A 24,004-nucleotide genomic window follows, 5' to 3' on the forward strand; every position below is an offset into this window, starting at 1 on the left:
ACTATATCTAGTATGTACTCAAGTAAAGTAAATATTCTAAAGTTCAATGTATAAACAGTTTTCAAGCTTTTTCAAAAGAACACAGCTTCATTTCTTCAAACAAAATAGAAAACAAAAAACATTTTAATTGAGATTAAAATAATAAATATCATCAAATGTTTGATAATTATTATTTCACTTAAAAAAGAACCAAATCAAACTTACATTTAAAATTCTCCAATTCCAGTTCCAGATTAGAATCAGTACTTATCTCTATTGTAGCATCTGCCAAATTTTTTTCTAATGCTGACTTAGCAAGGGTTGGTAAGAACCTGGAAGGGGAAAGAGGGTGGAGAGAAGTAAATAGAATGATCAAGTTAAAGCATTCTATGATTTTTAAATACCATTTCACACACACCTGCACCCCCTCACACACACATGCACATATGCACAATTCTTTACTAGTTACAAGGAATTAAGAAAGATCAGTCTGGATCTGCAAAATCTAAAGCATACAAAATTGTAGAATAAACATAAACTTGGAATATATCGAAATTATGTTTATGGAATCTCCTTTGATAACTAATTAAAGTTCATTTGTAGCTTTAATCATTTATATGTAACATTTTGCAAGATAAGACAATAATTTGCTTTAATAAATGAATTTAGTATACCTTATAAATCTTGTTTATTGTATGTGTAAGTGGCTTATCAAATTTTCTTAGATAACACAGCAACACTGTAGTCTGCTTTAAGTTGGCAATCACAAATTTAAATCAGAGGAAGTGGATTAATGAGGTTTTCTTTATTTGCTAACACAAATGATTGAATGAAATATTATCCAGCTTCATTCTCTATGCCATTAAAAAATACATCTCCATATCTATTCTATAAATATGTTGTCAAAACTACAAACTGGTGAGTGATAGAGCCATTCTTCAACTACAAAAACAGACTGTGAGCAACCTGGCTTGGAATATGAAACAGTTTCCCACCTACATGGACGAAGTTATATATAGAATTTATGATCCAAGTGAGCCCATAGAAATAATCTTTAACCCATGATTACCTGCATTGTACTACTACAAACTAACCACTGTGTGATACAATGTTCCAAATAAACATCCTAAGAACATAGCATTTCTGATGTAGCTTTTACACAGCTCTAACTCTTTGGTGATGGTTCCCACAGGCTTGAGTATAAACTAATAGTGGAAAGGCTGGAGTGAGCCAGAAGCAAATAGATGAGTGTGTATAGCACCATCACATAATATTCCCTCTTTCTGTAATATTCTAAGCTACATATCTGACACTGTCCTTTACTTGCCTCTTTTTAGTCCTAGACTATGATATGGGAATTGTTGATTTTTCATCAGAATTTTTAGATCATTGCCTTGAGGTTCAAAACCCATCTCTCAGTAAGTAAAACAATAGCTGTTTTTCCCCGTTTCTTGAGCCCTTGTTCTGGCACCCTACCTAATCTTCTTCTCAACACATTACTAATATTAGGTCCTGCACCCAAATCTCTATTACTTCCTATCAGACCACAGTCACTAGCACTGATTACTTACAAGTTTAGACCTACTTGCAATTTAAAGATATCCCTGACATCTAAAGAAATCTGTCAACACATCCTCACAAAGGCACTATATTGGAACATTTCTAGATTTCCCTGCAAAGCTTGTGGAGGATAGCAAATATGAGAGAAGGATATTAATAGCCAGAGTGGGAGAAAAAGACTGAGGGGCTCAATGGATATCTTATTTGGAATGTGTAGCAGATTAATTTATACTTGTAATTTTAATTCTTAAATTTATAAACTATCAGAATATTTAAGATAATGTATGGTTTGTCCTATTTGTACAGATAGTTTACTGTATTTGCGGGTCAAATGGAATATATGAAATTTATTAACAAAGTTTCAAATGTTTGGAAGTATTTAATTTAGCCAAGTTTTATAAGTGGAGCCAAATATTTTTCAAAGGCCCATAAATGTATTTGTTAAGATCTGTTAGACTTACAGACTTAGCTGGATGAACATAAAGCCTGAAGGCATAGATTTTTTAAATTATACCCTTAAAAATTGAATCAGTTGTTAAAACAAAAAATAAATCTGAATAGCCAGTCTCTTCCACAAGCAAAATCATTCTTTGAGACAACAAAAAATTCACAAGAACATTAATTGGTCAATAGTGTGTACAATTATTTCAATCTGGCTTGCGATTTTTAAATTCAGTTACCAACTTAGTAGAATTTTTACTTAGATATTATTCACTTTCTACCATAATGGAATATTTCTTTCATTTCACTACCAAAGACAGTTAACTGTTATCTCTAATTAAATTTTAAAAGTCTGTCTAAATTTTCTATGCTAAAGGATCATCATTCTAAGATAGAATGCAAAATAGTTGAATGGAGTAGAACTCTTATTACAGAGACCTCTAATCCATTCTCCTATAATAAATGTATTTTGGGATGCAAAATACTTGAAAACTTCCTATAATTCTAAATTTTCTTCTCTGTGACCCCTTAGGTTTTCAAATGTCTAGAAAATGAATTATGAACCAAGCTCCAAGAGGATGAGATGCTTATAGAGTCATTATGTGAAACAAAGAAATGTTCCAGTCTAAATTCAACTAGCAAAAACAAATGAATATTTACAAAATTAAAATAACAAGAAAAAGGAGCCTAGCTAATATTTAATAAATGTAAAATTTACTAAATTCAGGCTACTTTATTTCGCTTTTGTCTGCTTAATAAAATACTTTAAGTATAAATTATGTTAATTTTTGTTTTAAAATTTTCAACAAAATTTAATTTCATTTGACTGCCCCAATATGGAACGAGTTCATTTTAAAAAAAACCAACAACACTTTATGCACCAATAATTTTTTTGTTCCTTCCTGGCATTGTGTTATCCTGAGAAGATTTAAAAAAAAAAAAAAAAAGCTTTTGACGGGGACTTTGCTGAAGTCAACAGATGATGCATAAACAAGATAGCCGTCTTAGTATTCATTTCTACTTCCAAAGGGTCATGAGACGATAAGAAAACAGATTTATTGTGGTTAGCTGATAAGAACTGGAAAATTTAGCTACTTGATGCAGTGAAATATTTATGAAAGCAAAAAATTAGTATTTCTAATCAATGAAACATTTCAGAAAATTATAGAGAATGTTTCAGAAAATATTTTTATAAAAGTTTTAAAAGTATAAAATTACAGTAGATTGTTGTTTTAAATTTCATTTCCATGATCAGTAATGAAGTTGATCTTTTTAAATGTTTATTGAATTATTCCTCCTTTGAATAAGTGACCATTTTTTCCTTATTAATTTGTAGTCCCTGAATATCAATATATTTTTAGTGATTAATTGTGTTAAACATCTTTTCTTAATTTATGGCTTATATCTTATAGAATGGCTTAAATCTTGTAGTGGCTTATGTCTTTTTGTCATATACTGGATCTTACTTTTATGTATTATAGTGTCTTTTGTCATATATCTGGATTTTATTTTTGTGTATGAGATAAAATGGAAAATATTTATTTTTTTAACCATTTATTGACAAGTTGATTCATTTCCACACTATTTACAATGCTACTTCTAACATAATTTCCTGTAGATAACGTGGATTTCTTTCTGAGACGCAGTTTATTCTAACAGTCTATTTCTTTCCTTGCATCAATTACACACAGTGATAATGAATTCAGTTTTATAATGGATCTTGATATCTGATAGAGTATGTATATCTTCCTTAATCTTTGACAAATTTTCCTTGGCTGTTTTTTGGCATTTTATGCTTAGATGCTAATTTTGAGATCCGCTTGTCAAATTCACTGTAATATGCCAAGCATGGAGGCTCAAACCTGTAACTCCAGCACTCAGGAGGTTGAGGAAGGACGATCATGTGAGTTCAAAGCCAGCCTGGACTACATAGTGAGTTCAAGGCCAGCCTGAACTACATAGTAAGACCCTGAATCCCAAAAAGAGAAAAAGAAATTTTACCGTAATCTTGAAGAACTTTTGACTAAATTATACCTAAACATTAACTTGAGGGAAAACAGTTTTTATAATAGGGAATATTTTCTACAATGTAAGCACAGCTTTTCTTTAAGTCTTCTTTTATAACTTTCAATAAAGATATATACTTTTCCCCACAGAACATTACACACCATTTGTTAGATTTATTCATAGGTACTGGAGTAAGGAATGTCATTAATCTGGATAAATGAGCTCACTGAACTCTCATTTGTTCTAATAATTTATACATATTATCTCTTAGTTTTTAAAGTAAACAATCACATAATCCTGGGCAAATGCACTGGCTAAACATGCAGAAAGATGATATTCTTGTTTTGTTTCTAACTCTAAAGGAAATATGCCATGTAAGAATATTTGCTGTAACTTGAGCACATAATATTAAGTGAAGTCAGACATACAAGCTCAAATATTACATGGTTTCTCTTATATGAGAAAAATATATATATAAATATACAAATAATGAACAAAACAGAGAACAAAATATACAAATAAAGAGACAAATAAGAAGTAGGGAGAAGTTCAAAGACTTCCGAAATTATATATTATGTTGTTTCAAAAATATTTTAGAGGATGGACGTTTCTGTGGAGACTTTAAGAAATAAAGCTGGAGGCAGATTTTTGTTACATGAACATACAAGAGTGAAGGTAAAGCTGCTGCTTTCTCCATGATACAACAAAAAAAAATCCCTCTTGTTTTTTACATTTTAAGAAAGGAAAAAAAGGAAGCTGCCTTTAGGTTTGTAAGGGCAAATTTTTAATCTTGCAGTAACACTGAATAGGAATATCCAATTTAAATGATGTAAAGATAATGAGGTAAAATTCCTTTTTATTGTAAAATAGTAGTTAATTCAGTTTACACAGATCTTTGTATTTAATATGTCTCCCTCTTTGTATGGAATTTCTGAGGGGTCTGGTTGAGAGCCCTGAAAGAATCTTAAACCTTGATGAAATGTTGCCAGGATCAAAAATTGGGAAATTATTAAGCTCTTTAAAGTATTTTCTGATTGATTAAAAAGAGCAATAAAACAAAAAAAACTGTGTTCTCCCGAAGTTCAGGATGTGTTCTTTGACATCAGTCATTAAAAAATTATGAATGGTTCCCAAAACAAATTTTAAAAACAGCAAAATAAAAAGTACTTTAAAATACAGGAAAAAAATTTAATATATATGCTAATTTGTTTCATTTACACTACTAGTTTATCTTAGATCACTGAAAAGAAAGTTTTGTGTTATCTGTTTAAAATCATTTGTACTGAACATATACAAATTTTTCTTTATTTTTCCTAAATATCACAATTTAACAGCTATTTATATTGTATTCGATATTACTAGTAAGTTAGAGATAACTGAAATGTGGGAGGATGTGTGTACTTTGGGTGCAAATACTGTGCTATTTTCTAAAAGGGACTTGAGCATCCATGGATTTTGGTATCTGTGGGGATCCTGGAGCCAATCCCTTGTGGATATCAAGGAACAACAATGTATGATTCCTTACTGCCCATAAGTTATCCCAAACACAAAATATTTCGTTTTTGTAAAGCTTTACTGATGGAGAAAGGCAATGAAATTGAAAATTAATGGAAGTTACAAAATAAATGCTTCTTTTTTCTCTACCTCCCACTTCACTTGAAAAAATAAAATGTTTATTTACAAAAAACAATAATATTTGCTGTAAATTTCTGGTAGATACCCTTTATCAGATTAAGGAATTTTCCTTTTACTCAAGGTTTGCTCTGAGTATTTTTGGTTTAGTAAGAATTTATTTTGTTTTCGCTTTGGTTTATTTTTTAAGATTTGGCTGTTGCATCTTATCAAATCCTTTTTCTCCCTTAACTAAAACAGTATTTTTTTCTCACTAATGCTATAATAGTGAATTTAAAAATAGAATATTGAAACTTCTTCACATTCATGAGACAAAATTTCAAATTGCTCATGATTTTTAGGTGATTTTTTTTTTTATTTGGTGCTGGGGATCGAACTTGGGTCCTTATGCTTGCGAGGCAGGCAGCAGAACCACTGAGCTAAATCCCCGGCCCGATTTTTAAAAATATATGTCTTAGTTACTTTTTTTGTTACTGAGACAAAACATCCGACACTCACAAGGTAAGGGAGAAAAGGTTTATTTAGCTCACAGTTTGTAGAGGTTTCAGCCCATAATCACCTGGGTCCAAGGAAGGGCAGCTTGGTAGAGGGGCATCACAGAGGATAAATAGTTCATGGCATGGCAGGGAGGAAGGTAGCAAGCAGCCAAAGCAGCAAGCAGTAGCCGCAGCAAGCAGTAGCAGCAGCAAGCCTGCCTTCTTTCTGTCCCTGTATCCATCCAGGTTACAAGTCTATTGATTGGTGCCACCCATACCCAAGGTGGGGCTCCATTATTCATATCCTTAATCCCAGTATCACACCCATAAGTTTATATTCACACACCCTAATCCAATTACCTTCAAAATTCACCTATGAGCACATAAGGCTTTGTGGTGGTGGGGGGGGGGGGTATAATATGCAATTATTTGAGATAAATAAAAGAAATTTTAATAAAAGTGAAAAGAAAAAACCTTAGTTACAATATTACCCCTTTGTCAAAGGTTGAATACTTGTGACCCCCCTAAAATTCATATGTTGAAATCTTAACCTCTACAGTGAAATTATGCTTACTTCTACCATTATTTTATACTTACTATTTATACTTATTTTTTTCCTTTCATTTCTACACATTGCATAAAGTTTTCTCTATTTGCTATTTTTACTAGATCTATTTCCATTCCTTTGTGGTTATCTCAAATTGATATATGCATACTTGAGCTAACAAGGTATAAAGTATTTTGATACATACGTCTATTCTCTTTCTAGAAGATACATGAACCTAAGAAAGAATTTATCTCTTATTCAAATTTCTACATTCTCATTTAGTATTATGGCTTCACTCTGTTGTTAAATATTTCCCCATATTATCACTTTTTTTTTTTGGTACCAGAGATCGAACTTGGGTCCTTGTGCTTGCAAGGCAGGCAGTGGAACCACTGAGCTAAGTCCCTGGCCCCAATATTTCCCCATATTAATATTAATTTTGCTACTTTACTTTTTATAATACATTTAAATTTAACAATATATACTACTATTTCTTCCCTCATCATTGTTTCTAGCATGCCAACCTTTCCTTGTGGACTTGGTGTTCCTGTTGAAATACATACTTTTGCAGTCCTTCCAACAATGTGGTAAACCTAGTCTTCATCTGAAAATGTAATTAGCTAGGGAGAGACCTCTGAGATTGTGGGCCATTTTCCCTTAACACTTTCAAGATATTATCCAATCTTTCTAAAATCTAATATTGCTTTAGAGAATCCTCAAAAAACTAAAAATAGTGCTATCACTTGATACAGCTATACCACCAGCATACTGTAGGGATACCTACTTAGGTATGTTTATTTCTGTACAATTCATGATACCAAGATATACAAGCAGCCTATGTGTTCATCGATAGATGAATGAATAAAGAAAATGAGGCATATATAAATATATGCAATGATTATTTAACTGTAAAGAATAATGAAATTTTATAATTTGCAGAGAAAATGGAAGAATCTGGAGACCATACTGTTGACCAAAATAATCCAGAACCAGAAAGACAAATACTGTGTGTTTTCCTTAACATGTAGAATTTTTAAAAGATGACAAGGACTAAAAGAGAAACTATTATTCAACAAGAAAAAGGAGCTAGAAAGGAGGAAAATGAAGGCAGGTAGTAGGAGTGATGCACATGAGCAAAATATATCTATTGTAACAAAAGCAACATGAAATTAAGAGTGAGGTCAGGTCAGGGATGTGTTGGGGGTAAAAATGATCAAGTATATTATATGCATGTATGAATCTGCTAAAGTGAAGCCAATTAATATGTAACCAATAAAAACAGAGGGGGAAACAAGAAAAAGTAAAAAAAGAATCTATTATTACTGATCTGAAGTCATCAGTTCATTATTTACTTGCTCCTTGAAACCATTTCTTTTCAAAATTTTTAGGTTTGTCCTTATTGTCATGCAGTATTGTCACAATGTGTGTAGGTACATATTTACTTTTCCTACCTGGGAACTTATACACTTCTTCAATCTAGAGACTCATGTCTTTCACTTCTTGAACATCCCTAACTCAAAATTCTACTAGAAGGCTGGGGTTGTAGCTCAGTGATACAGCACTTGCCTACCATGCATGAGGCCCTGGGTACAATCCCTACTACCAAGAAAAGAAAAAGCTCTACTAGACAGATTTTAGATGTTCTCATTTTAACCCACATTTACTAACAGTCCATTCACATTTTTCATCTCTGTTTCTTGCTGTGTCATATTCCAGCGTATTTTCCCTCTACTGTCTCTTCAACTGTATATCTTACGGCTTACTCACGGTGTTTGTTTTTATTTCAATGACCATATTCTTCATTGCAAAAGTTTTAATTCACATATGCACACAGCCATATATCCTATCCTCAAACAGACATCAAAATGTAGCACTAGGGGCTGGGGATTTAGCTCAGTGGTTCCGCTGCCTGCCCCACAAGCACAAGGACCTGAGTTCGATCCCCAGTACCAAGAAAAAAAAAAAAGAATCCAAAATGTAGCACTAGGTACTAGGCCTCATTAGAATTTGGAAGCCCACTTGGCAGTTATTCCATCGATTTCTGCTTATTTTAGTTTTGCTTTCTTAGTTTTTTACTTCTTTTTTGATATCAGCTCTATTGAAATATAATTCATATATCATACAATTCATTTATTTAAAGGACATATTTCAATGCTTTTTAGCATATTTACAGATTCGGGGAAACTATCACTTCATTCAACTTTAGAACATTTTACTTACCCCCCCAAAAAAAACCTGTGGCTACTAGCAGTCACTTTCCATTTTCTCTTACCCAGTAACCTAGGCCATAAGAAACCAGCTACTTTTTGTCTGTATGGATTTGACATATTTTGGACAGTTCGTATGAATAGAATTATACAATATTTGGTCCTTTATATCTGGCTTCTTTCACCTGGCATATTTTCAAAATCCATCCCTTTTGTAATATATATTAGTGTTTCATTTCTTTTTATCATTGAATAAATTCCATTGTATGGATACATCTAATTTTATTTATTCAGTAGTTGATGAACATTTAGGTTATTTCTACTTTTTAGCAATACTGCTATAAACACTGGCATACAAATTTTTGTACAGACATGTTTTAACTTTTCTATAGATATCTAGGAGTGGAATTGCTGAGTCCTAGCACAACTCTGGTCCTACTTCATTTCTGACACCTAGGATTTTTTCTTCTAGTAAGTTTGAGTAAGAATCAACAACTATTTATTATATCTTATTTTTTAAAATTTTTATTAGTACATGTATGTAGTACATAATGACTACATTTATCATGAGGAGTTGGTACATGTATGTAACACATCTTAATTTTTTTCCCTTCCCCCTCCCTTGCTCCTCTTCCCTTTGAATATCATAATTTCTAAGTTGAGGAGGGTAGACAGGGTAGGATATTTACCTCAGTGTGTCTGGTTCATGTTTTTCACTAGCTCCCTACACCCCTTTGTTTTACACATTTTATGAATAGCTGTGTTTTAGGTTCAGTGCAGTGGCACATGTCTGTAACTTCAACTACTCAGGATCACATAGTTAAAGCTCAGCCTGGAAAACTTATTGAGACCTTGTCTCAAAATAAAAATTAAAAAGGGCTGGCGGTATAGCTCAGTAGTAGAACACCACTGGGTTCAATTCAGAGTAATGAAAAAATGTATTTTAGAAGAAATTCATTAAGTTTTCTACTCCAAATAGAAGTAAAAATATGGAGTCTTATCAGATAAGAAAACATGTGACAAAAATATGTTCTTTACTTTTTTCTGACCTTTATCAAAGATATGTAGACTGTGTGACTGAATTAGTAATAAGTTTGCCAATGTTAAACATTCTCAGACACTTTTTTTCTTTATATTTGTTCTCCAAATTTCAATTACTCTTGTTTACTTCTTAGATTAATTCTCATTTTTTGATTTATTTTTCGTTTCTAAATAAAGGAAATTGAAAGTTGATTCACTTATCATAAATCTTGAAGGTTACAGAATACTTTGTGTGTGATTACTGCATTCTAATATATCCAAAGTATTATTTTCCCTAAAGCTCCAAACTGTTACATTACTTAACACCATCAGTTTATTTATGGTCTCATATGTATAAACAAAACCTTTCCAAGACAAAATATTGCATAGGTAATAAAGCGGTCTGTAATTTCTTCAATTTGTAACTCTGAAAAATAAGCAATTGAAGCCTTTTTCAAATTTTCATTTGGAAATATAACATTCTTCTACTTGAAGTAAGAATCAGAGAATCAATTTTGTTATTTCTCATAACTATTAGCTATTCAAAGAATTATTCTAAAGACACTGGAGAGGATTCTCAGGTCAGCAGTATCTGCCACAAGGAGAACAAATTCAGGTCACAACACAAAGAGCTTAATTTAACTACAAGAAAAATTACTACCCTGAAGTGTTACAGAGTTCAATTAAAGATTGTGCTAAACCAAAAATATAGTCTTTTAATTTATCTTAGCAAGGAATAAATGGACAATCAGTATAACTATCATAAAAAAATGATCCTAAGAAAAGAATCTAAAATGTGAAAATATTAGATCACATGAAAGAGTCTAAAAGAAAACTCTGGGCTTATTGGGGATTGTCCTTTAAAATGGTTTCATGCAAATGTGATTCTATAAGAAAATTCTGTAAGCCAATGTCTTATAATCACTTTTCAACTGACAGGAAAATTATTAGCATATAATGAAAAGATGTTAGTTTTGTTAAATTAGACAAGGAGGCAGTACTATCAAGCATAGAAACTTCTGACACAAATTTGGGAGGTGTTGAGTATAATGCTTAAGCACTCTAGCTCAGAAGACACATGAACCAAAATTAGAGTTCCAAACCCACTATTTACTACTGTGTGGCATGAACAAATTACTAAAATAGGTTTTTTAATCTATACAGGACTTCTCAAAGTTTTTATTATTATTGCTTCATTTTATTTTATTTTTTGGTGCTTAGGCTTGAACCTAGGACCTCCCACATGCTCACCCCTCACTCTACCAGAGCTACATCTCCAGCCTTAAAATTATTTTTTCACCTAAATAAGGTAATATCTATGTAAGATCTAACAACTGAGGGCAAGGCTGAAATAGCTGTATATTCAAACCAAATTTTTGAAGACCTGTGAATACCAATTAAACTTATGCTATTGTTTTAGCAAAGACCCAGAAACTTGAACTGAGTAAGAAAGGAGAATATGGTTACCTGGAAAGACATGCTTTAGTAACAGCACTGTGAAGATTTTCATTAGGATACTGTGACAGCCGACGAGAAATCCGTAACAGTTGTCGGGTAGAAAGTGATGCTGCCAAGGACTGTGCCTATCAAAAGGCAAAGACAGCTTGTTAAGACTCTTACTTCAACTTTTTATAGTCCCTTCAGATGGGCACCATAGCAGAATTCATTATTCCTAAAGCACAAGGCCAAATTTAAAATAAGTATGTGGTGTTAATGAAATACAAATAAAAATGAACAAAAAAATTTACACTTCAAATTATCCTTGAAGATAGTTTTTTAAAATGTCTATCAAAAGTATTTATCAATTAAATTCAATTAAAGTATTTTAATTGTGCTATACATACATTTTGGGGTAGGGGAGGTTAAATAGGTGAAGGATGTTATGTAACATTGGTCACATCTGTCAACAAATAACTCTTACATACAGTTGACTGTTCTTTTTTTCCCCCTGCTTCTATAAAGCTGATTTGTTAAGACATTCTTAATAAGAGCTTTAAGCAAATCTGTGGTTTCTGAAATAGAGAAAAGAGTTGTGGACAATTTAAGCTGTTAATCAGAGGTGTCAACCAGTTTGTCACTCGAGTGGCAGCTTGTTATTTGGAATCTTTTCCCTGCACTGTCAGAATAATTTCATTCTGCATTCTTATACTTCCCCAAATTCCACTAAAAAACGTGCTAATATAGAACCCAAAACATGGTAAGTACTCGATAAACATTTGCTAACTTGAAATTAAAATTTTCCTGGGGAGCAGTATAATAGTGATGATTACAGGCTTTAAAGTTGGACAAGGCTATTTTTACTTATTAGTTGTGTGGTCTTGGGAAATTTCTTAACCTCTCCAAGCCTCATTTTCCTTATCTTTGAAATGGCAACAATAATGCCTTCACCTTTAAGGTTGCTGATGAGGATTATATAAGAAAATGATTCTGAAGTATTTAATACAAATCAGAAAAATATAGGTGGCTAACATGGTAGAAATTAAAACAGCTTCTTCACAATAAAAAAAATCAAACTGAGGGAAGGGATGAGACATGAACATAATTTTAACAAATCAGATTATACCTAGTCTAATTCAAAACTCAAGTCAACAGCATTAGCAAACAGTGGTTTTCACTAAAAAAAGAGTGGAAAGCACTTTTGAAGCAACCAGACCATTAGGAAGATACTGCAGGGCAGGCTAGGGTACAGTGTCATAGAGGGTAACAAAGGTGGCAAAAAGACACTGAGCACCTGTGGGGCTGGGGAAGGAAATTCTATGACATTAACCAAGGGCTTAAACAGGATGAGGGGAAAAGACAAAAGATACGCTGTACATTTGCTTATTTCAAAGTTTCATCTAAGGTTATCTCTGTACATTTCAAAGAAGAAAAATGAATTGATTTTTCCTTCCTCATATACAGTATTTGGCAGCTTCATGAGACGTTGGTCTGCTGCTAATACTATTACATTTCAGCTTTATCATGGGTTAAACAATCTTTTGGGGAATAAGTGGGGAATATGACTACTACCTAGGTATATTATTTTTTTCTGTTAAAAAATATTTTCAGTTTCAGAGAACTCTTTTATAAGCAAATATTTGGTTCATCCTTGCTTTCAATAAATTAGTATTCTAGACATAAACACAATATTTAAATATAAGAAATCATTAATTACAATTTAAAATAGCTTATAACTTAATGTTAAACTAGAACAGTTGACAACTGCTACAGTGGCATAAAGTGTTCAAGTGGGCAGGAGAGATGCTATGAACAAAGGCACGAAAGCAAAAAGAACATAAATAGATGTAGGATATGAGGCTATCAGGCCAACTTTACCAGTGGGCCCCGATGGAAGGCTTGCTGTGAAATAACAAAGAGCCGCACATGACAGGAGTTAGACTTTACTGTTAAGGCAAGACACTTTGTGCAAAGTAGTAACATGATTTTAGGATCAGATTATTATTGGCCTAATTACAAACTAAATCAGCAGCAGTATGTAAAGTAGTTGAAAGAAAGAGTGAACTGAGACAGGAAACAGAGGCTACTTCATTAATCTGCCTATAAAAAGATAAAGTCCCACAGTAAGATTAGGGTAACAAAAATGGAGAGAAAAGATGCAACGAATGTCTCAAAAGATTTGTCAACTGACTGTATGTGAGGATAAAGTTGTGCCAGTATGATTGAATATACTGGAGGTTAGAAATGACTCAGAAGTCCCCATTCTTAATATCTGGACCTTGAAAAATTCTTATTTTAACGATGAAAAATGTTTGACAAATGACTCCCAGCAGAGGGGTATCCTGAAAAGAACTGCATTAAACCCCATGGTAACTTTCCAAAGCACAACACTGTAATCTCATTCTGAGCACGACACTCAATTCAGACTTCATATTAATTCCAGTGTTCAGTGAAGATTTCTTATGAATTTGAAGAATTGTAACTCTTTCCATTGTTAACACCAAAATGCTTTGCAATAATATGCACTATTAAGAAATAAAGAAACTAAGCTTCATGTATAGCTAGTTATGCAACAAATTAACAGTTTGTTAATTTCTCCTCTCATATTATCAATTAAAAATTGAGTTTACTTTAATTTCAAAATTTCTAATGTATTTAGCATTTATAGTATCAGGTTTCTAACTAGAGTTTTATCTTGCAGAACAGATGGTAGTAATATAAAGCCCATTCCCTTAGTTACCATGGTTATGTAGTTTTAAAGCATACCTCAAAGATTTTTTCATGTTAGCATAACTATTAGAACTTCAGCTTAAAAATATAAAAGAGCTCATGAAAAATTTTAAAAAGTATTTTTTCCTCTTAAAGAACAATTTCTTTTACAAAAATGTAATTTTCTCAGGAGAGAAAACTCTAAGGATGAGCTGATACTAAATTAGTAATTAATCCATTTATTCAGCCAAGATGTCAGTGTCTACTATACACCAAAGAAACAGGAATAAAAGAATGATTAAGACCCAAACTCATGGAATTCAAATACTAATTAGGGACCTAAAAACAAACTAGCACAACTTCAACAGATCAGTATCAGAAGTATACAAGTATCATGAAAGCAGATTAGAAATAAAGATTACTTCTGCCTAAGGAAGCTAAAAGATTCCTGACAGAACAGGGAATTTGAGGGACAAGTGGATAGGGACAAATCACATGTTAGGTATTACCCAAAACAGGAACATCTGAGTAGTTAATAAACAGAAAGAAGCCAAGTGCAGGTAGAGCTGAGGTTATGTCAAGAGAGGTTGCAGGAAACAAGGCTGGAAAGGCAGCTTAGAGTCAGAAGGAACTTGGCAGGTACATTTAGCATGCTGTCCAGGCCATAGACAAAGAGAGGACATTCTTAACAGTTTTAAAGAAGGGGAGGTAGCTAGGATATGGATTGAGAAAGATCACTCCAAGGACAATATAGAAAACTAATTCATTCATTTATTTAACAGATATCTGTTGAATACCTACTGTGCTTCCGGATTCAGATTCTGAGTTTTTCCTTAAAGTTTCAGATTCTGAGAATTCCTTAAACAAGCAAAAACCCTGCCACCATGGATCTAAAATTTATGTGAGGGCAAGCAGACAACAAAAAAATAATGAAACATGACCATTGTGTCCAAAAGTCATAAGCCCTATGAAGAACTCCACTGTTGTCAAAAAGATAGGAAAGAAACCAGGAGGAAAGCTATCAAATGGAATACTTCAGGAAAGCCCTGCCAAAAAAGGTGACACTTGAGCAAACCCGAAAGGACAAGGGAAGAAGCATGCATGCAGTTATCTAGGAAAAGTGGTCTATGAAGAGAATCCCCACGTGGCAACAGCCCTGAGGTAGGCACTAGTATGTTCAGCAAAGAGAAAAGGAACTGAAAAGAATGAGAAGAGGGAAGGAAGCTGGAGACGAAGTAAAGCAAAGAAACAACAAAGAAAAAAGTAGCTGAAAAGAATGAGAAGGGGAGAAAAAAGTTGGAGATGATGTCTAAGAGGTAGCTAAAGGAGACCTGTAACAGGTAAAAAGTGGCCCCAAGGCTCTCCCAAATTCTTCTGTCATAAAGACATGTACATCATAATTTCTACAACCTGTGAATGTTTCTTTCTATGGCAAAGTTATCTTTACAAATGAGATTAAGTAAAGGATTTTAAAGAATATTATCTTGGATTTTTTGGGTGAGTCCTATGTATCACAGTAAGGGAGAGGCAGAGGGAGATTTGATATAAATACGGAGAGGTGATGGAAAGATGGAGGTAGTATTGATATGATGAAGCTACAAGTCAAGAAATGCTGGCATCCACCAAAAACCAAAAGAAGCAAGGAAAGATTCTTTGCCTGGAGCCTTTCAGGAAGTGCAGCTCAGCTGACATTTTGTTTTTCTCACAGTGATACTGATTTTAAACTTTTTGTATAGATAGAAATGCTGTTCTCTTTAGTCACCAATTTATCATAATATGTTACTACAGCCACAGGAAACTAACAAAAGGCTATGTGATGAATGAATTACTAGTGAAGGGGGCAAAGAAGATGAAATAACAATATCCCAGGAGAAGATTATGAAATCAGATAGTAAGATAATTATTGACAATAGATAAGAGAACAGATGCCACATCGATATGCTTAATTGGTGAGATTTACTTTCAGATAAAGTGATGACAACAGGAAATCAAGGAATCAACAATGATGGCAATGTTTCTAATTCTGGTAACTTAGTAGATAATTAACAAAGTCAGGAAATTAAATCAGAAACACAAAGAGAACATAAAGGGGAAAGGTAGTTTAGTTATATAAGATATGTCAAATCTGAAGTACACAGTTGAAAAGGGAAATTGAAATTTATTAAGCAGCTACTAAGGGGAAAATTCTTTACATACATTTTCATGTTTAATCATTTCGACCTTCTTATGAGAAAGATGGTAATGTTCCTCTTTTACAAGAGAGAACAACTCACAGAATTAGATAGTGACAGTTATTCAACTTTCCAACATTCCATCCTGGGATGGAAATATAAACAATCATTCAGAAAAGAGAAATCAGAAGCTGAAGATTAAGACAAGTATTATGGCACTAACTCAGGGATGCGACATTAAACAACAAAAACAGATGACACTGCTCAGTGAAGGAGATGCAGGGGATGGAGTAGAGCCCCCAGGAGCCAGGAGAATTCTCCTGAGCGAAAAGTTGTTTTCTATGACATTAGCCATGATGAGCTGAAAGAAGTGTTAAAATCACTGACGCCAGATTTAAACATCTACAGAGGACAAAGTATAGCAAAAGAGATAAAAATCTCAGCTTAAAAAACACAGATTTTTAAAAGCAGTAATATGTCAACAACTGAAAAATTCTATGGGAAAAGCCCAGGCTTACCGTTGGATCCTGGGTCTCTCTGAGTTTGTGTGTAAATGACAACAATTTGTGCAAAGCTTCTTGAGATATATTTGGGACCTATTTTATGAGAGAATTGAGGAAAAAAAGAAAGAATAAATTGAGATACCAACCAATCAGAAATGATTACTTAGCAAATAATATTAGAATTACATTTTTAGAAAGTCCCTGATTACGGTTTCATGTTTAATTCATAAAGTTTCTTTCTTTTTTTTTTTTTTGTACCGGGGATCGAACTTGGGTCCTTGCATTTGCGGGGCAGGCGGTGGAACCACTGAGCTAAATCCCCGGCCCAAATCATAAAGTTTCTTATTCAACTTCTCAGGAAACATTTAATCCTCTGCTTTCTCTTGAGTAATCAGGCAAATAAAACAAAGCCAGTTTTCTACAAATATATATTTTAATCACCAGCATAAAGCTGAAATGAGACTATAACTCAATTAAAAACCGGTATATACAGTAGCATACTCATGAAAACCTTCTCATTTCCTGTTTTCTTAGGATCAGTGTGATTGTTTTAAGCTCTGATTTAGGCATTTTCTTAATAAAGGCAAATTCCTTTTTTAGTAGATAACTTATATACATATATGTCTGCTAAGTGACAAAAGTACTCTTGTATAAACAGTGGTCCTCAAGGTGTCCCCTTTTCTCAAGGACTTGTAAAACATGTACTTAAGGACCATGGTCATCAATAAATTCTGAACAACAGGTGCCCAAACAGCACACACTGATTACTTTTAACTATACTAAACTTTAATATAATTAAATATTAGATTTAATTAAACTATAAGTAACTTTTATTTAAGCAATAAAAAATTTAAAATTTTAATTTAAAAGGATCAGAAAGCGACGTTAAAACAATGACTGGCATAATGTGATCATTTAAAAAATATACTGCTTATGGTGTCTTTGGTCATTTAAGTAACTGGAATTTTTAAAAATACAAATTCTATTCCATACATTTATTCTTTAAATCCATTTTGTGATGTAAGAAAGTTTTATCCCTATTTTCCGATAAACTATGATTGAGTAATTTACCCAAGATATGGAAGCTAATATGCAATGGATTTGACATTTAGAGCCAAGTTGTTGAACTCTAAAGCATGTGCCCTTATCCACAACCATGCTCATAACACTTAAAATTAATCAGTTCATTCTGATATTTTCAAGGGAATGAATGCATTCATATAAAAAGTTAATATTAGTAATCTACAATAGCACTATCCAATAGAACTTTCTACAGTGATGGAAATTTTCTTTATCAGTGCTAATACAGTAGCCAAAGTCCCCCACGTGGCTATGAAGCACTTGAAATGTGACAGAGAAATTGAGTTTTTAAGTTTTAATTTAACATGGCTAGTGCAATTACAATGAATACTGTAATATTAGAACGCCAAAGTGCTAAACACAATATTTGATTAAGGCAGACACTGAAATAATGAATCAGATACACACTAGAAGAAACCACATGACTAGATAGGTGAATATAAGATTTATTACAGTCCTGAGGGGACTGGGACTATTTATTATTTTCTATAAAATCTGAGAATGAAAATATATCTGGCCTATCTTTAAAGTAAGAACTTAAAATAATCACCACTGACTGAATAAAAAAGAAAAAGACATTGTAAAACCTACTCCACATTAGGGTAGGGAAGAAGTAGCCTGCACCTGTGGTTCTCAAAGTGTGGTCCCTAAACAAGCAGCATCAGCGTCAGCATCAGCATCAGCATGTACTGCTAAGAACCTGTCAGAAATATAAACTGTTGTGTACGTTTCAAATCTCCTGACTCAAAAGCAATGGAGTTCAGAAATCTGTGTTTTACCAAGCCTTCCAAATGATTCTGAAAATGTTAAAATTTGAGAACCACTGACATACTACTATATGAAAAAATTGGGGACTAAATGAGAAAAAGTCAAAAAGGTCCAATTCTGCTCCAGCATATATGTGATTGCTAGTGATTTGCCTTACAAAGAACAGCTGCAGACACTCTTACCATTTCTTTAATCACTTGGATTTCTTCACTTTTCACAAGTGGTTTCATGTAATGGAAAAAGAACATGGTTAAGAATTCTGGTCCCAGCCACTGCTGTGCTGTGCTTCCAGTAACAGGGGGCTCTGCCAAAGCAATGATTCTGAAGGAAGGGTGAATAGAAAAAATGGATCTAAAAGGGAAGAAAAATAAGAACATATAAGCTTTCACATTAGAAATTAAGTCATGGTAGCTGAAGCCCAGGCATTGATAAGCTTATCATTCTATTAATAATGTCAAAGTTATCATCCAAAGAATGATCTTTGAGGAAAAAAGTCAGGACACACCAAGGCTCTAATATTAAAAGAAATGAAATAATCACTACTAATAAATGTTGTACAGTAACTACTTATGAAACTCTAGCCCTTGCACAAACCAATGCTGTTGATATGCTGTTATGGTTCAAGTAAATTTTCTCCAAAGTTCCTTGAAACAAAATCCCATCCAGTTCAGATTCATTACATAGGTCTTCTCTTATTCACTGAAAATCCCCTCAAAATTTCCTGTCTTGGGTAGGGGATGTAGCTCAGTGGTTCCGTCGCCTGCCTCGACAGCTCAAGGTCCCAAGTTCAATCCCCGGTAACCCCCCCCAAAAAATTTCCTGTCTTGCAATGACTTTGTACCAGTCATTGAAACACAAAGAAGTGTGATTCATGGTGGGAAAACCTTTTAAAATATGAAAAATTTAGGTTCAATTTAAACTATAGATCAGAAAAAACCAAACAAAACCTTAGGTCTTAAAAAGGTAAAGAAAATCAAAACTTTATATAATTCACTCTTGTCATTGCTATAGAAATGTTATGTTTTTTTTAAATGATCTCTTTTTTTCACAGATCTCTGCTAGGAAATCGGAGAAAGCATGTAAATATTCTAGGACACACAGAAGAAAAAGATAAAACTTCTCACGGTTAGTGAAATGAGTTGTTTTTGGATAGGAATTAGAAATCCCTTATTATAATCTAATCAAGCAAGTGATATTGTCAATTCTTAATGATTCTCAAAAAAAAAAAAACGCAACAGAAATATGCTTTTAGAAGATAATATAGTTCTTGCTAAGAAAAAAGAGGGATGAAACTCAAGTGTTTGCCCTAATTTTCAGAAAAACAAAAATACAACTGGCATTATTAATTATTACACTAAAATCTAAGAGCTAAATGATTGGGCAGCTAAAATACCAAAAGGTAGAACATGTATAGAAAGAATCAGATGAGTACTTTGAAGAGTTCACATAAGAGAAAGTTGCATCAACTGTGGGCAGGTTGACTTGCATCCCCAACCTCATGATCTGTAATTTTAGAGGGCATATCATAATGTATAAAGCAGGGAAAAGCAATTTTATTAATAGTCATATGAAAGAGTTGGATGAACTGATGAAAACTACCAAATATTATTTCATTTCTCTGGGTTAAAAAAAAAGTTATTTACAGATGTTCTACCAGGGCTGGGGGAATAATCTGTTCTAAAAAGTTGTTTTGGGAAAACAAGGAAGGATAACAAAACAGTGCCAGAAGTCCTGAGGATAGAGTGGTCACTCAGGATTGCTAGTGATTTGAAGTCATATAATAGATATGGTGCATGAGAAATCCTAGTATTGGAAAGCTAACGAGCCAGGTTATTCTTTTTTCCACTTCAGCTAAGTGGTTTGCTACAATACAGGCAACTCTGCCTCAAAGGCCTAGCAACAGATGTTAGATTCATCCTGGATCCTTCCGACTCCTAATTAGGACAAAAGAGAGGGAGACAAAGCCCGGTTTGGCTGTGTAAAATTAAAAGCAGCAGATGTAGATTCTTCATAAAATAGTAAAGGATAGCAAATCAAGGAATAAACAAACTCTTCCAAGCAAACCAAAGGGGGAAGTCCAATTTATATCCTTAAGAGATGAGGAAACAGGTACCACAGCTGAGCTGTAAAGTATGACAAGAAGAGTAACTAAAATGAGAGCAAGCTAGGTAGTTTGACTTTAAATGAGGTGATGTCATTGCATGGGACATACATAATCTATAACTTGCTTTTTAGTGTTGGCTTTCACAAGGTACTTGAGTGAGTGGGCCAAAAATCGAAGGGGGCAGTTTCTGAGAAGTTGATGTGCTGGGCAGAGAAGTATACGCTGAAGATAAAAACAGCCAGTAAACTAATGAATAACAGGATGAGAAGGACCTTTTTGTTTTCTAGGTTCTTCCCAAAGGCTTCCTTGCATACGAATAGGTCATATGGAAAGTTATTCCCTGATTCAAGATTCCCCAGGTCTGAAAGTTAGAGAGCAAAAGATCCACTACATATTTTAGGGTGATCTGACAAACCAGTGTATAATAAACACCAAGGCTAAAAAAAGATACATAAGTATTAGAAAATATGCACTATTTACTGTACTATATGTCAAATATAGCTCAACAAAGCTTTTAATTAAAAAAGTCTTCAAAAATCTCCAGTGGTTCATTTTTGTTGAAATTGTGTATTAAGAAATTGAAAGGATAATATAGCCCATCAACCCCACAGAACTTTGAAATTAGCTTTCTAGACTATGATACTAATGTTCCAATTCAAAACCTAGAGATTGCACAGTTCTGTACGTGTCAAAAATTGTTCAACTGTACACTTTAAATATTCAGGTTACCACATGTCAATTATATTTCAACAAAGCTTTTAATTTAAAAAATTTCAATAAACTCCAGTGGTTCATTTTTGTTGAATTTGTGTAGTAAAGAATGAAATAGAAGGTTTCCGCAATGACATCAATCATAGGCTAGAATAAGATTTGACTTAGAAATTAGCCTTCAATACTGTAATACTAACATGCCAACTCTAAACCTAGAGGTTATACAGTTCCACACAGACTTCATTTCCTTTTTCTCTGCAATTAAGCAAACTGCATGCACACATTCCTAATGTGTCATTATATAACACCTGATATAGTGTAATACTTGGAAGAAAGCAGGTCCTAAATAAATGTATATCGTTTTTAATAACCATTACCATATAAAACTTTTTGAATACCTTTGACATAAATGACAAACCAAAGTAAGTTATAAAACCTGAAATAATGTTTTCCCACCCAAAAGCTAGTCTAAATCTGTTCTGGAATGAATTTGTGAGAGGAGATGCAGATTCTGTATTAAAAAGAAAAACTCAGGGCCTGGGATTTATCTCAGTGGTGCTGCCACCTGCCTTGCAAGCACCAGGTCCTGAGTTCGATCTCCAGTACCTAAAAAGAAAAAAGAAAAACTCAAAACATACAATAATAAGTAACTACACCCTTCACAGACACAAACTGTTCCTGGACCATAAAAATGTTCAGATATTTTCAAAATCAAAATTTCCTTAAGGCTTTTTATTTTGAGGTATAAAATCTTGGATCTATCTTGAATTTTGTTACAAATTTGCCTGATCTAATTTGTAGGAAAAGAGATGCTAAGTCTTCTGGGAAGGCAGGAGACAATGCTCAGATCCTAACTGTCTTCAAACATAAGAGGAATAAAAGCAAAAGGGTCCAGAGAATCTAATTTATCAAAAGTTGTGTTCAGATATCCAATGACGGTTCATCACTAATCAATAAAGACTAAAAGATTATAAAGTGTTTTCAATGTTCCATAAAAACCAATAAAATATTCAATAAAAATACAAAAATAGTAGAGCTTATCTAAGTGCAACCAAGACTAGCCCACTAATCCTTGCTACTTCCCTTACATAGCCAGAAGCACTTCTTGGTGAAATGAAGCATGTGCTCACTTCGGCAGCACATATACTAAAATTGGAAATGAACCATTAGCAACAGAGAAACTGTCACTCCTTTTACCTATGTTTTTGACAACAGGAAGAGACAGATTTAGCAGCTGGTAGTATTTGTACTCCCTCTTTCCCCAAAATAAATTTTTCTCATTAAAGGAAACCATTCTATTTTGGTCCTTATTTCCTGCATAAAACGCAGGCATTGTTGATATCTGATGAGTGTGGCCATCACCCTATTTCTAACCACCATTGTTGGTATCCTATACCAAGAGAAGTTTCTAACATTTCTAATGAAGTGTAGGGCCAGGGATTTAGCTCAGTGGTTCTGCCTCACAAGTGCAAGGTCCCGAGTTTGATCCCCAGTACCAAAAAAAAAAGTAGGGTAAATCTAAGGAAGTGTTAGGTATATGAGTACCTGCAAAAAATGTAAAAGCCTCCAGAGCACTGTAAAAATGATTAAGGTGAACAATATTGTATAAAAATTAGTAAACAATGAAAACCAGCAAAAGGAATCAAATATAATTACTATATTAGGAAACTGGGTTTCACGCCATTAAGTTGAAAAGGTTGGTATCCTATAGCCAGCAGCTGTTAATTATGGGACCTATGCTTTCTGACTTGTCATTAAAGAGGATCAAAATATTCCAAATTAGTAGGTTTATATAAGAAAATACTGCTATCTAAAATGGTATAAAGAGGGTTGTTATTTCCTGAATTTTCAAAACTGTAGCCTAGGTTAAGATTTTTTCACTCATTCAAAAACACTAACAACTCCATTAAGTGTCACATATTGTGACATTAGAAACAAAGAAATGAAGTACAAAAGCAAGACAGAGAGTTCTGACAACATTAAAGTCCCAGGTTTTAGTTTTTGCCTAAGGTTCAACTGTATCCTTGGTACTAATAAATTCATTTCGCAAAAATTTGAATCTGTTTTGGTTACTTATAACCAAAGAAGTCTTCACAAATAAAATTATTTTTTAAATTTATTTATTTATTTATTTATTTTGGTACCAGGGATTGAACTTGGGACCTTGTGCTTTCCAGGCAGGCGCCAGAACCACTGAGCTAAATCCCCAGCCACAAATAAAATTAAGAATGCTGCTCCAATCTGGAAGTAGAACCAGTTTTACCAAACTGAGTCTAGAGGCAAAGACACTGTTAAATCTGCCATGGCCTTGGAAAGAGGTGCAGGAATGTCAGAGAAGGCTTCACAGAGGAAGCACCTACTGGAGAAACAGCAGAAGTTAGCTGTGCTGGTTCTGAGAGGCGAAAGATGAGGCTGTATAGCTGTTGGCCCTGGGCACTCCAGGTGATGAGAATTACTTGAGGATTTAAACAGTGATACGCTCACAATTATAGACTAGACACTAAACATCATGGCTAGGAGTATGCATAGCGAGTGGTTTCATATAGCAAGTTAAAGAGTTCAAGAGAAATGAGCTTAGAATTTCCCTGGGACACGTAGTAGGCACAGGGGACTTAGGACAAAATAAATTGTAAAAAGCTTTTGAAGAATGTT

At 33.5% G+C, this 24,004-nt stretch overlaps 1 protein-coding gene across 3 annotated transcripts in view; it reads right to left on the reverse strand.

Moving 5' to 3' along the window:
• The window catches only part of Vwa8 (von Willebrand factor A domain containing 8), a 443,736-nt gene that overhangs the window by 249,386 nt on the left and 170,346 nt on the right, over nt 1-24,004 (reverse strand). For all 3 annotated transcript variants that reach the window (XR_015445839.1, XM_004844253.3, XM_087197309.1), the window contains 4 exons: nt 18,720-18,888; nt 16,705-16,782; nt 11,337-11,452; nt 205-311 (listed from right to left, as the gene is read on the reverse strand). Coding sequence is in view for 2 of the 3 variants with exons in the window: in XM_004844253.3 (XP_004844310.1) it covers nt 205-311; nt 11,337-11,452; nt 16,705-16,782; nt 18,720-18,888 (470 nt within the window). In the remaining variant the exon portion in view is untranslated. The remainder of the gene's footprint in view (nt 1-204; nt 312-11,336; nt 11,453-16,704; nt 16,783-18,719; nt 18,889-24,004) is intronic.

This window comes from Heterocephalus glaber, unplaced genomic scaffold (assembly GCF_053883595.1).
Source record: "Heterocephalus glaber isolate CG9 unplaced genomic scaffold, H.glaber_assembly_v1.0 deba00001666, whole genome shotgun sequence".
Taxonomy (NCBI): Eukaryota; Metazoa; Chordata; class Mammalia; order Rodentia; family Bathyergidae; genus Heterocephalus; species Heterocephalus glaber.